The following is an 11,681-nucleotide window of genomic DNA, read 5'->3' as shown; positions in this document are numbered from 1 at the left end:
CGGAGGTGGGCGCCAGTCAAGAGATCAGAAACGTCCGTCTCTATGCCGATGACACGTGACTAACTGTGTGGTTCTTCCTTCCTTGGCTGCAGTACATGGTGCTGAGCGGCGTGGTTGCCATGGTTACCTGCGCGGTGTTCCTCAAGTTGAGTTGCGTGCTGAAGCTGGCCGTCATCCTGCTGGCCGCCGCCCTCTACACCTACCTGATCGAGACCCACAGGTACCAACAGCGTTATGCTAGCTGCTAACTGCTAGCATATGTCTGCCAGTGCTACCGTAACACGTTGTGTCTCTCAGGTCTCATCACTTGTGCACAAAGGGAGTTTGTATCGTTCTCATGGTGATGTTTGTGGTAGCCGTCCTCTACAACAGCAGACAGGTGGGTTCTACTGGTTCTACTGGGTTCTACTGGGTTTTCCTTCCGAACCCTGAATGTTAGCTTGCGCAGCTCAATGTTAGCGTTAGCGTTAATCGGCACAAAGCCAGTTTAAATAAAAGATATATTATAAACACATTTTTAGTTGATTATTATTGTAACAAAGTGAGTCTTATTTTTTCATTTTTACAGCTCGTTTTCATCAAAAGCTTTGAAAAGTTTTCAGGTGTTCTCTGCAGTTTACGTCTTTGTTATTGTAGATATTTATTCTACATTTGTGGATTTTGCAGCACTTTTTACTTTTTTTTATTTTTCTGGTCGTCCTCGTCCTCTTCTTCGTTGGTAGCTGGAGGCGACGGCGCGGCTGGACTTCCTGTGGCGTCTCCAGGCGAGGAAGGAGGTGGACGACATGAAGGAGCTGAGGGAGCATAACGAGTGTCTGCTGCTCAACATCCTGCCGGCCCACGTGGCCCAGCACTTTCTGCAGAGGGACCGCCGCGACGAGGTACCTGCTCCCTGCCCCCAGGTGTGTGTGTGTGTGTGTGTGTGTGTGTGTGTGTCCAGGTGATGACGGAGTGTGTTTCCAGGAGCTGTACTCTCAGTCCTACGAGCGGGTCGGCGTCCTGTTTGCCTCCCTGCCGGGTTTCTCCGACTTCTACGAGCAGAGAGAACGAGTTCATCAGAGGGTCGAGTGTCTCCGCCTCCTCAACCACATCATCACCGACTTTGATGAGGTCACACACGCGCACACACTCACACACACACACACACACAGAAAAAACACAAACTCTCCAACAAAACCAAAACACATAAAATACATATTGTTGAGGTATCCCTCTCTGCACACACACCAGACTCCATTCACAAAAACAGAGAATTTAGCTCACAGAACACAGGAGCTGCTGGTCTGCTGTTGCCTCCATCAGTTAGTGTGTCTGTGTTGCTGTGTGACTTTGGTGTTAAAGGATCAGTTCAAGTCACACAACAACACAAACATACTACCTGATGGAGGCAGCAGCAGAGCAGCAGCTCCTGTGTCCTGTTCTCTAAAATCCCTGTTTTAGTGAATGGAGTCTGGTGTGTGTGCAGAGAGCGATAGAACGGCTGTTTGTGGTTAAACCAAAAGGATCTTCCAGGTCTCTCTCTGTGGGGATCCAGATGTTTGTAGCTTGTAACATCTAAGAATGAGGAGTTAACAGATTGTATTCATTTTATTTTGAAAATAATCAGTGGACTTATTAAAAGAATACAGAATAGATAAAGAAATAAAAGCCTCACGTTTCCTCTCTGTGCAGCTGCTGGACGAATGTTATTTCCAAGAGGTGGAGAAGATTAAAACCATCGGCAGTTCGTACATGGCGGCTTCAGGTCTCTCTCCCGACAGGAAGGTCAGTTAGCTCGTTGAGCTAAACTTCCTGCAGGAGGTTCAAATTAAAAGCCTTCCTCATAATTAAATACTTTTAATATTGTGATGTTGTTTCTCAGAGAGCTTTATTTTGAAAGTGTTTATATTTTTTCACATTAAACATCTTGAACCAAAATAGCCGGGCACTGACCGGTGTTTAGGTAACGACATTTAGAACGGCGTTTATAATTATCTGTAGTGTCCGTTTAGCTCTCCAGATGTTTCCATTATCGTATATTTCCATGTCCTGACAGACTTTTACTTTGAAGGGCTGAGTTTAGCTGTTGGCAGCCTCATCGTGATCAATAAGACGACAAAGTCTTTATTTTATCCTTCATCAGGAGTGCGAGGACGGCTGGCACCACCTCAGCGAGTTGGTGCTGTTCGCTCTGGCCATGCAGGAAACGCTCAAACACATCGACATGCAGACAGGAAACAGCCTCCAGCTGAGAGTCGGTACATTCCACAACACCGGCGACACGTGGTCCAGCCGCCGGACACATACGCGATTTAACAAACTGAACGCAGTTAACGTAGTTAACGTACTGCTCTGAACCCAAACTGTAAGACTGTGTGTCAGCAAGCTTTATTTTGAAAGGGTAATTAGATGGTATTTTTTCAGCAAGCTTTATTTTGAAAGGGTAAATGGCTGTTGTATGTCAAACTTTATTTTGAAAGGGTAAGTAGATGTTATTTCTTAATAAACTTTATTTTGAAGGGGTAAGTAGATGTTATTTCGTAGTAAACTTTATTTTGAAAGGGTAAGTAGACGTTATTTCTTGGTAAACTTTATTTTGAAGGGGTAAGTAGACGTAAGGGAGATTAATGAGTTTAATGTATTTTAATTATTCATAAAAAATCATGTTTTCATGTTTTTGTTTTCAGTTCAGTTCTAATAAAGTTTGAGTGTTTTGGTGAAGCTGCACCATGTGACCTGTGACATCACCGGCAGGTATCGCCCACGGCCCGGTGATCGCAGGCGTGATCGGCGCCACCAAACCTCAGTACGACATCTGGGGGACGACGGTGAACGTGGCGAGCAGGATGGAGAGCACCGGCGTCAGCGGGATGATACAGGTGAGCTCACCTGTCGGCAGGCGCCTCCCTCTGTTTACCTGTAACGTCTATACCGACCCCCCCCGTGGCCCCCCAGGTCCCAGAGTCCACCAGCTGCATCCTGGTGGAGCGCGGCTTCCTACGGCAACTCAGAGGGAACGTTTACCTGAAAGGCATCAGCGAGCGCCACGGGAAGGTGAGACGGAGGTGGGCGTCATGTGATCACGTAGCTCCGACAGAATGATCACAAACGGTCACGTGATCACCGATCGGTCCTGCACATGAAAAGACCAAAAACTATTTCATAATCAGGAAAACTTATCTGTCTTATTTTGAAATTGTAAAAACAATCTCATTAAATATGCAAATAAATGCAGATTTAAAGCAACAGTACGCCGACGTCGTTTCTCCGTCCAGGTACGAACGTTCTTCGTGAGCAGCCGTGAGGAGCGGTCGGGCTTCACGGAGCGCGGCGGGGGGCGGGGCTTCAGCCTGAACAGGAACACGCTGGGGGCGGTGGTCTACAGCCTGGTGCAGGCCAGGAAGAGGGAGAAGCTGATGGAGGAGAACGGAGGCTTTCACCTGGTGGAGGCGCTCTAGCCCACCTGTGATGTCATCACCAGTTTGATGATTGTGTAATTAGGAATAAGCAGTTTTTAATGAAGCCTTAACATCAGATTTAATTATGACAGCTGGACTCGGCCACCAGACTCCATTCAAAAAACTCTGAAAATAAGGCGGAGTGACTGATTGAAGCGTGAAGTGGTGAATTAAAGCGTTCGGCGGCCATGTAGACGTCCTTCTGTGTGTTTCCGCTCTGTGATCAGCTGATCGGCGTGTGTTTGGAGGTTAATAACTGATCAGGACGTCTGTCCGTTCACCGGCTGTTTGTCTGTTTGATGTTCTCACGCTTTTCTTTTCACCTTTAGGCTGAAAAACAAATTTACACCTTCAAACACATTAAATAAACCAGAATAAACACTAGAAGATCCTATTTTTTGAGTCTGTATCATCTAATGACATGAAATACGAAACTACAGTAAGAATTATTAAAGGATCAACCTGGAAGATCCTTTTGGTTTAACCACAAACAGCCGTTCTATCGCTCTCTGCTCACACACCAGACTACATTCACTAAAACAGGGATTTTAGAGAACAGGACACAGGAGCTGCTGCTGCCTCCATCAGTCAGTGTGTTTGTGTTATTCTGACTTATACAGATATTCTGTTGGATCTGAACTGAACCTTTAAAACACCAAAGTCACACAAACACACAGACACACTGACTGATGGAGGCTCATCAGACCAGCAGCTCCTGTGTTCTGGGAGATAAAATCCCTGTTTTTGTGAATGTAGTCTGGTGTGTTGGTAAAACCAGAAGGATCTTGAACCTTAAAGCGGTGGTTTTTGGTGACGTGTCGGATCAGATGCTCAGCTTCACGTTATCAGACACGTCGAGTCGAATCGAATCGATTGGCTGCAGGAAAACAGATCACATGATGGAGTGAGTGAGCAACACTAATGTGGAGCAGAGCGTGAAAAAAGCGCAGCGTGGCCCTTTAACTCCTCCTCTAGTCCTTTAAAGACATTTATTCTGTTTGACAATAAAGTTCATCAGTGACTCTTTTATTCTTCCTGTTTATTATCAGTTCATGTTTTATTAGGATTCATTTAGTTTTGTAGATTTTCTTGTTTTCTTTATTGAATTACACCTTTTTATCTTTTGTTTTAATATATTTGATTATTGATCTTGTTGTGTTTGATACAAAACCTGCATCAAACAAGTGTGTGTGTGTGTGTGTGTGTGTGTGTGTGTGTGTGTGTGTGTGTGTGTGTGTGTTGGTAGACCTTTGACCTCCTGGCTGTGAATGATTAATTGGGGGGGGCTGAGATCTTTGTCTCTTTCTGGGGGTCAAAAGTCACAAAAGCTCTCAGTTCCAAACTTCATTGATCAACTGACTGAATTGACTCAATCACCCTTTTGTTTATTGATTTGTGGAGTTCAGGAAACACTTTCAGGTGATTTCTGTGCACTTGAATGCATCATCAGATTCGGCCTCAGTGTGTGTCGGATCGCTGCGTGTTGGGGTGGGAGGGGCTGTTTCTCTCTCCAGGTCCCTGAAGGCCACACCTCTCAGCTGAGCGTCCCCCTCCAGAGCAGTGGCGGTCCGGATCATTCGAGCCACAGACGGAGGAGACGACGCAGCAGCATGAGGGGGGAGAACAAGACTTCGGCCGACGGCGAGACCCGGTCCGGGTCCGATGACCTCATCTTCTTCGTTAACGGGAAGAAGGTAGAAACGACTCACATGCTGCTTAAATGAGCTGTTTTTTAAATGGAGTTCTGCACATCACTGTAACAGTCAGTGATGTTGGCAGAAGACTCGACTGTGACGTGGTTTAAAGACAGGCTTTACCTTCTCTAAAAGTTCTGAAAACACAGAGGTTCTTCTCTATTGATCTCTCAGGAAACACACAGATCCATAAAGTTTATAAAACTACGAAGACGTCAAAGTTCATTTAAAGAGCGTCAGTCAGACACGAGGGACTGATCGATGATTTTAAAACTACCGTCATCATCACATCAAGATGTTCAGCTGATATCAACCTGAATTATTAATCAATCAAATCGATTAGTGAACTAATAGTTTCAGCTCTGAAGTCATTTCATTGATATTATTGATTATGTTTTTACCCGCTGAACTCCTCTAAAGCTCCGATTAACTTTAAATGTTCGCTTGGTTTAACCACAAACAGCCGTTATATCGCTCTCTGCACACACACCAGACTACATTCACTAAAACAGGGATTTTAGAGAACAGAACACAGGAGCTGCTGCTCTGCTGCTGCCTCCATCAGTCAGTGTGTTTGTGTTGTTTTGTGACTTTGGTTGTTTAACTTGTTAGTTTGGATCTAAACTAATGTGTGAGAGCAGATCACAAGTCACACAAGGTCACATGTTCTGCAAACTAAAATGAGTGTTTTTGTGAATGGAGTCTGGTGTGAATGTAGTTCCAGCACTTTTAGTACTAACCAGTCGTTCAGATACCAGGATGTGGACAGAGAGGGTTAAAACTCCATCTTAAGTTAATCCCAGCTTTAGAGGATCAATATTTCACATTTATATTTAACGTTAATCTTTGCTGTCTGTTTCTGCTGCAGATTGTTGAGAGGAACGCAGACCCTGAGATGACCCTCCTGACGTACCTGAGGAGGAAATGTAGGCTCACACACACACACACACACACACACACACACACACCTGTATAAACACAGCAGCGTCACACACGTTGAGTCGCCTCCTGATGTTTGTGCGTCTTAAATGAGTGTTTTATTACACTGAGTTTGGTTTATTGGTGCTAAAACATGACGAGCAGCCGTGAGGTCAGTGACCGACTCTCACACGACCATCAGCAGCTCAAAGTCCAAATCAACACCACCGCTGCTTTAGGAGACCTGAGGCCTTTTTCAGGACCCTGGAGCCTCCTCAAGGACCCTGGAGCCTCCTCAAGGACCCTGGAGCCTCCTCAAGGACCTCTGTCTCTTGCTGATTCCTGGGGAATCCTTGAGAAAGTAGGAAAAGTCCTTAAAGTTGCTCCAGGGCTTGTTAATAGCTAACATGGATCCTGGGGCCTCTTCAAGGGCCGCTGAAACCTCTTCGAGGACTCCTGGAGTCTCTTCCAGGACCTCTGGTAGCTTCTTGACACCAAGGGAACTTCTTCAACGACCACTTGAGTACCTAAGGACTGACCTAAACCTCTTCTTGGAGCTCCTCAGAACCTCTGGAACCTTCTCAATGACACCTGGACCCTTCAAAGACCACTGGGACGTCCTCTGTGGACTCCAGGTCTCTGTCAGGACCCCCCAGGGCTGTTTGAAGCTCCTCAAGGACCAGCGGTACTGTATCATTGCCCCATGCAGCCTCTAGAACCTCCTCAGTGGTCACTTAAGACTCCCCAAAGACCCCTAGAACCCCTAGAACCTCCCTACACCTAGGGACGATCCTGGGATGCCCCTCTGAAGGTTCAGCACCTCCTCCTTTCTGGTCACTCAGAGTTAGTTTTTAACAGTGTGGAGGTCAGAGAGTGTTTGTGAGAGCGTGACGGGACTGAAGACGGTCACACAGCGCCGTGAATGATTCAGAGAACCCACCGTGACCTGTGTGTGTGTGTGTGTGTGTGTGTGTGTGTGTGTGTGTGTGTGTGTGTGTGCAGTGGGTTTAACAGGGACCAAGCTGGGCTGTGCTGAGGGGGGGTGCGGCGCCTGTACGGTCATGATGTCCAGATACCAAACACACACTCAGCAGCTGCTGTATCCTTAACAAGCCAGTGTGTGTGTGTGTGTGTGAGTGTGTGTGAGTGTGTGTGAGTGTGTGAGTGTGTAGTGAGTGTGTGAGTGTGTGTGAGTGTGTGTGAGTGTGTGTGAGTGTGTGTGTGTGTGTGAGTGTGTGTGAGTGTGTGTGAGTGTGTGAGTGTGTAGTGAGTGTGTGAGTGTGTGAGTGTGTAGTGAGTGTGTGAGTGTGTGTGAGTGTGTGTGAGTGTGTGTGAGTGTGTGTGTGTGTGTGAGTGTGTGTGAGTGTGTGTGAGTGTGTGAGTGTGTGTGAGTGTGTGTGTGTGTGTGAGTGTGTGTGAGTGTGAGTGTGTAGTGAGTGTGTGTGAGTGTGTGTGAGTGTGAGTGTGTGTGAGTGTGTGAGTGTGTAGTGAGTGTGTGTGTGTGTGTGTGAGTGTGAGTGTGTGTGAGTGTGAGTGTGTGTGTGTTACAAACATTCCTTAGTGGTGCTGCAGTCATTACTCTGCCAACGCCTGTCTCGCCCCCCTGTGCTCCCTGCACCTGGTTGCCGTGACGACCGTGGAGGGCATCGGCAGCGTGGCGAGCAAAGTGCATCCGGTGCAGGTGAGAGATCGTACGTTTCTCCTCCGAACTACTTTTTTTAACTTTATTATTTACGTATGTTTAAAGTCACTTGTTGTTCTCCGATGTTCTCCGATGTTCTCCGATGTTTTCTGATGTTCTCCGATGTTCTCCGATGTTTTCTGATGTTCTCCGATGTTCTCCGATGTTTTCTGATGTTCTCTGATGTTCTCCGATGTTTTCTGATGTTCTCCGATGTTCTCCGATGTTCTCCGATGTTTTCTGATGTTCTCTGATGTTCTCCGATGTTCTCCACCACCAGGAGCGCCTAGCGAGGGCTCACGGCTCTCAGTGTGGCTTCTGCTCTCCGGGGATCGTCATGTCCATGTACGCTCTGCTGAGGAACAACCCCGCCCCCAACATGGCCGCCGTGGAGGAGGCCTTCCAGGGTGCGGATTTGTAGTTTTAGTCTTCTACAGACGCACTGATTTGTTTATCAGGTTATTGATCGGGGACACGAGACACTGAAGGACATTTGTTTCGCTTTTTTTCAGGAAATCTGTGTCGTTGCACCGGATATCGACCAATCCTGGAGGGATACAAGACTCTGACTGTGGTGAGGACTCCCAGTCAGTGTGTGCTGATCAATAAGCACCCGGGTCTCAGTTTGGTGTTTGACAGCCGCTGATCCTGAATGTTCTGCTGCCGACGGCACGCCGTAGATTATTCACTGGTTTAAGTGGCCTCCTCAGTTCAGGTCATCGGGGTCCCAGAAAGAGTGGGCTGTCCCTTTAATTGTACCGGTCTTGGTCCAGGAAACAGTCTGGTTCAGGTTAATTACTCTCAGCCGCACATGGAAACAGCTGATTGGTTATTTGAAGGTTCCTGTGGTGTGTTTCCAGGAGGGGGGGTGCTGCGGCGGCAGGGAGCGGGGCGCCGGCTGCTGTATGACCAATGGGGACGCAGCTGAGAAGCAAAACGCTGATGTAAGTCCGACTTTGACACAAACTGATCTCAGAGCAGCATTTTAAAGTTTCTTTGATGTTAAACTGCGTGTTTTCCTGCAGGAAGCCACGCCTCTTTTTGACGCAGCAGACTTCGCGCCCTTTGACCCCACGCAGGAGGTCATCTTCCCCCCCGAACTGATGGTAAACGACCCCCGGGTGACACTGAGCATCGTGGATTTTAAACTAAAGTCATTAGCGGTGATTCACTCTTCCATATAAACCAGGGTGTCATCAGCGTACAGACGGAGTTTGTTTTGGGTGAAAGGTGCATTCAGGTGCTTTAAAAACGTCAGGTACTTTGACGCTCAGCTCACGGAGCTCAGTAAGATGATGAACACATGAATGTTTTCCTCTCACCAGGAACAACGAGACATGAGAACCTGACGTCAGTCAGTAGAAACACTAACGAGCTCCACCGTGTGGCTGAAAAGTGTAAATAACAGACCGTGATGTCACTTCCTCTGACGTCCTGAACAAACCTCCAGGAGTCTAAACGCTGTTGATCTTTTTCCTCGTCCGTCCATCTAGTCCCTCACCAGGGGTCAGAGGTCGGGCTCGCTGTGTTTCCGTGGCGACAGGGCGACGTGGCTACAGCCCGACAGTCTAGACGAATTTCTGCGTCTGAAGTGGGAACATCCAGACGCCCGGGTGGTGGTGGGAAACACCGAAGTGGGTCAGTCGGTGTCTCACACTGATGTAGACGGCATTCAGTCATTCAGTCATTCAGTCATTCACTCATTCACTCATTCCCTCACCGTGTGTGTGTGTGTGTGTGTGTTTCAGGTATCGAGGTGAAGTTTAAGAACATGGTGTATCCGGTCATTCTGGCTCCGGCCTTCATCCCTGAGCTGAACACAGTGACGCACACTGAGGACGGTGAGTCCTGACACCGATGCTACCAAACTCCATTCAAATTAAGAGCGATTTAACACGAGCAAATGAGTGCGAGTCAAAAATACAGGTAAGATCTAATCTACCTGCTGTCTGATGCACAGCTGGAAGAGAAGTAAACAAACTGACTTCATGGCCAAAGTGTTGTGTTTGTAATAAACTCAGTGCTGACAGTCTGCAGGAATTAAACCTTTTATTTAGCAGCTCCTTCACATCTAAACAAATTGACAGCGCTCTGCACACACACCAGACTACATTCACAAAAACAGGGATTTTATACGGGAGCTGCTGGCCACATGCAGCCTTGAACAGTTAGTTTGTTGATGTTACTGTGTGACTTTAGTGTTTTAAAGGGTTAATTCAGATCCAACACAATGCTGATGTATCCCACAATAACACAAACACACTAACTGGTTAAGGCTGCAGTAGAGTGGCTGCTTCTGTGTTCGGGGAGGTTAAATTACTGTTTTTTTCAATGGAGTCTGGTGTATAATAATGAATGTATTGACACATGGAAAAGAAGAAAAATAAAAGCATCGTGGGGTCTTTAGGGTTCCTCCTCTGGAGATCATGAACATTCATGTGTGTGTGTTCAGGCGTGGTGTTCGGCGCGGCGTGCACGCTCAGCCACATGGGGGCGGTGCTGAGGCAGGCGGTGGACACTCTTCCTACTCACCAGACCGAGGTCTTCCTCGCCGTGCTGGAGCAGCTGCGCTGGTTCGCAGGGCTGCAGATTCGCAACGTGGCGGTGAGTCGGACAGTAGGCGCGGGTAGTTCAGGGATGCTGGGACGGCACAGTGTTGTCTACGAAATACCCAGAGCCTGCCGGTAGTTAAAACGTGTGTAGTTCAGGGGGTCTGGAAGTAAATATAATACAGGTGGGTAGTTCAGGGTGCCTGGGAAATTAGAGTCTTTCCAGCAAACACACAGATTCAGTGAAAACGTTTTTGTGTTTTTTGTTGTTTTCAGGCCGTCGGTGGAAACATCATGACAGCGAGCCCCATCTCTGACCTCAACCCTGTGTTTATGGCAGCGGACTGCACACTCACTCTGATGGACAAGGGTAACACACACACACACACACACACACACACACACACTCACACACACACACACACTTACTCACACTCTCTCACACTCACACACACACACACTCACTCACACTCTCTCACACACACTCACACACACACACACACACACACACTCACTCACACACTCACACACACACACACTCTCTCACACACACACACACACACACACACACTCCCTCTCTCACACACACACACACTCACACACTCACACACACACACACACTCACACACACACACTCACTCACACTCTCTCACACACACACACACACACACACACACACTCACACACTCTCACACACACACACACTCACACACACACACTCACACACACTCTCACACACACACACACACACACACACTCACACACTCTCTCACACACACACACACACACACACACTCTCTCTCACACACACACACACACACACTGAGACAAAGTGAGCTTTATTTTGAAATTTAATTCAGCTTGTCTCACTTCCTCTGTGTGGCGTTTTATTTTGAAGTTGTCTGGATGCTCTGTCTGTACCTCAGTGAAACAGAAACATGTCTGTGGTGCGTTCACCGTCGCCTGTTTGCTCCAGCTCACAGCTAGTGTCCATATGTCCTGCTGCACTTGAAGGCACCATGACATTTAAACACACGGTCCTGTGTGACTGTCACCTTGTTCCTGCTGACCTCTGACCTCTGACCCCTCCCTCCTGTCCGTCAGATGGCTGCCGTGTGGTTCGGATGGACGACGGCTTCTTCACGGGCTACAGGAGGACGGCTCTGCGGCCGCAGGAGGTCCTGGTCTCCATAGAGATCCCCTACAGCAAGAAGGTACCCACGGCAACGCCACAGCAACCACCATTGGTCACCTAGCGAGCACCATCAGTCAGCTAGCAGCCACCATCAGTCAGCTAGCAACCACCATCAGTCAGCTAGCAACCACCATCAGTCAGCTAGCAACCACCAGCCGTCACCTAGCAACCACCAGCCGTCACCTAGCGACCACCGGCCATCACCTA

The 11,681-nt window shown here is 47.8% G+C and overlaps 1 protein-coding gene across 1 annotated transcript in view; it reads left to right on the top strand.

Moving 5' to 3' along the window:
• The window catches only part of LOC139223708 (xanthine dehydrogenase/oxidase-like), a 30,471-nt gene that overhangs the window by 8,360 nt on the left and 10,430 nt on the right, over positions 1–11,681 (top strand). Inside the window, 21 exon segments of the mRNA XM_070855686.1 lie at positions 1–5; positions 93–231; positions 270–379; positions 723–881; positions 964–1,110; positions 1,672–1,764; positions 2,123–2,237; positions 2,734–2,858; positions 2,935–3,033; positions 6,000–6,057; positions 7,052–7,148; positions 7,622–7,730; positions 8,011–8,137; positions 8,243–8,304; positions 8,591–8,674; positions 8,756–8,836; positions 9,224–9,368; positions 9,479–9,571; positions 10,183–10,334; positions 10,556–10,649; positions 11,384–11,493. The exon segment at positions 1–5 is cut by the window's left edge and continues 103 nt beyond it. Coding sequence (XP_070711787.1) covers positions 1–5; positions 93–231; positions 270–379; positions 723–881; positions 964–1,110; positions 1,672–1,764; positions 2,123–2,237; positions 2,734–2,858; positions 2,935–3,033; positions 6,000–6,057; positions 7,052–7,148; positions 7,622–7,730; positions 8,011–8,137; positions 8,243–8,304; positions 8,591–8,674; positions 8,756–8,836; positions 9,224–9,368; positions 9,479–9,571; positions 10,183–10,334; positions 10,556–10,649; positions 11,384–11,493 — 2,204 coding nt within the window.

This window comes from Pempheris klunzingeri, chromosome 24, assembly GCF_042242105.1.
Source record: "Pempheris klunzingeri isolate RE-2024b chromosome 24, fPemKlu1.hap1, whole genome shotgun sequence".
Taxonomy (NCBI): Eukaryota; Metazoa; Chordata; class Actinopteri; order Acropomatiformes; family Pempheridae; genus Pempheris; species Pempheris klunzingeri.
Note: the sequence above shows the minus strand (reverse complement) of the source record. Positions and strands in the feature narration are given on the sequence as shown.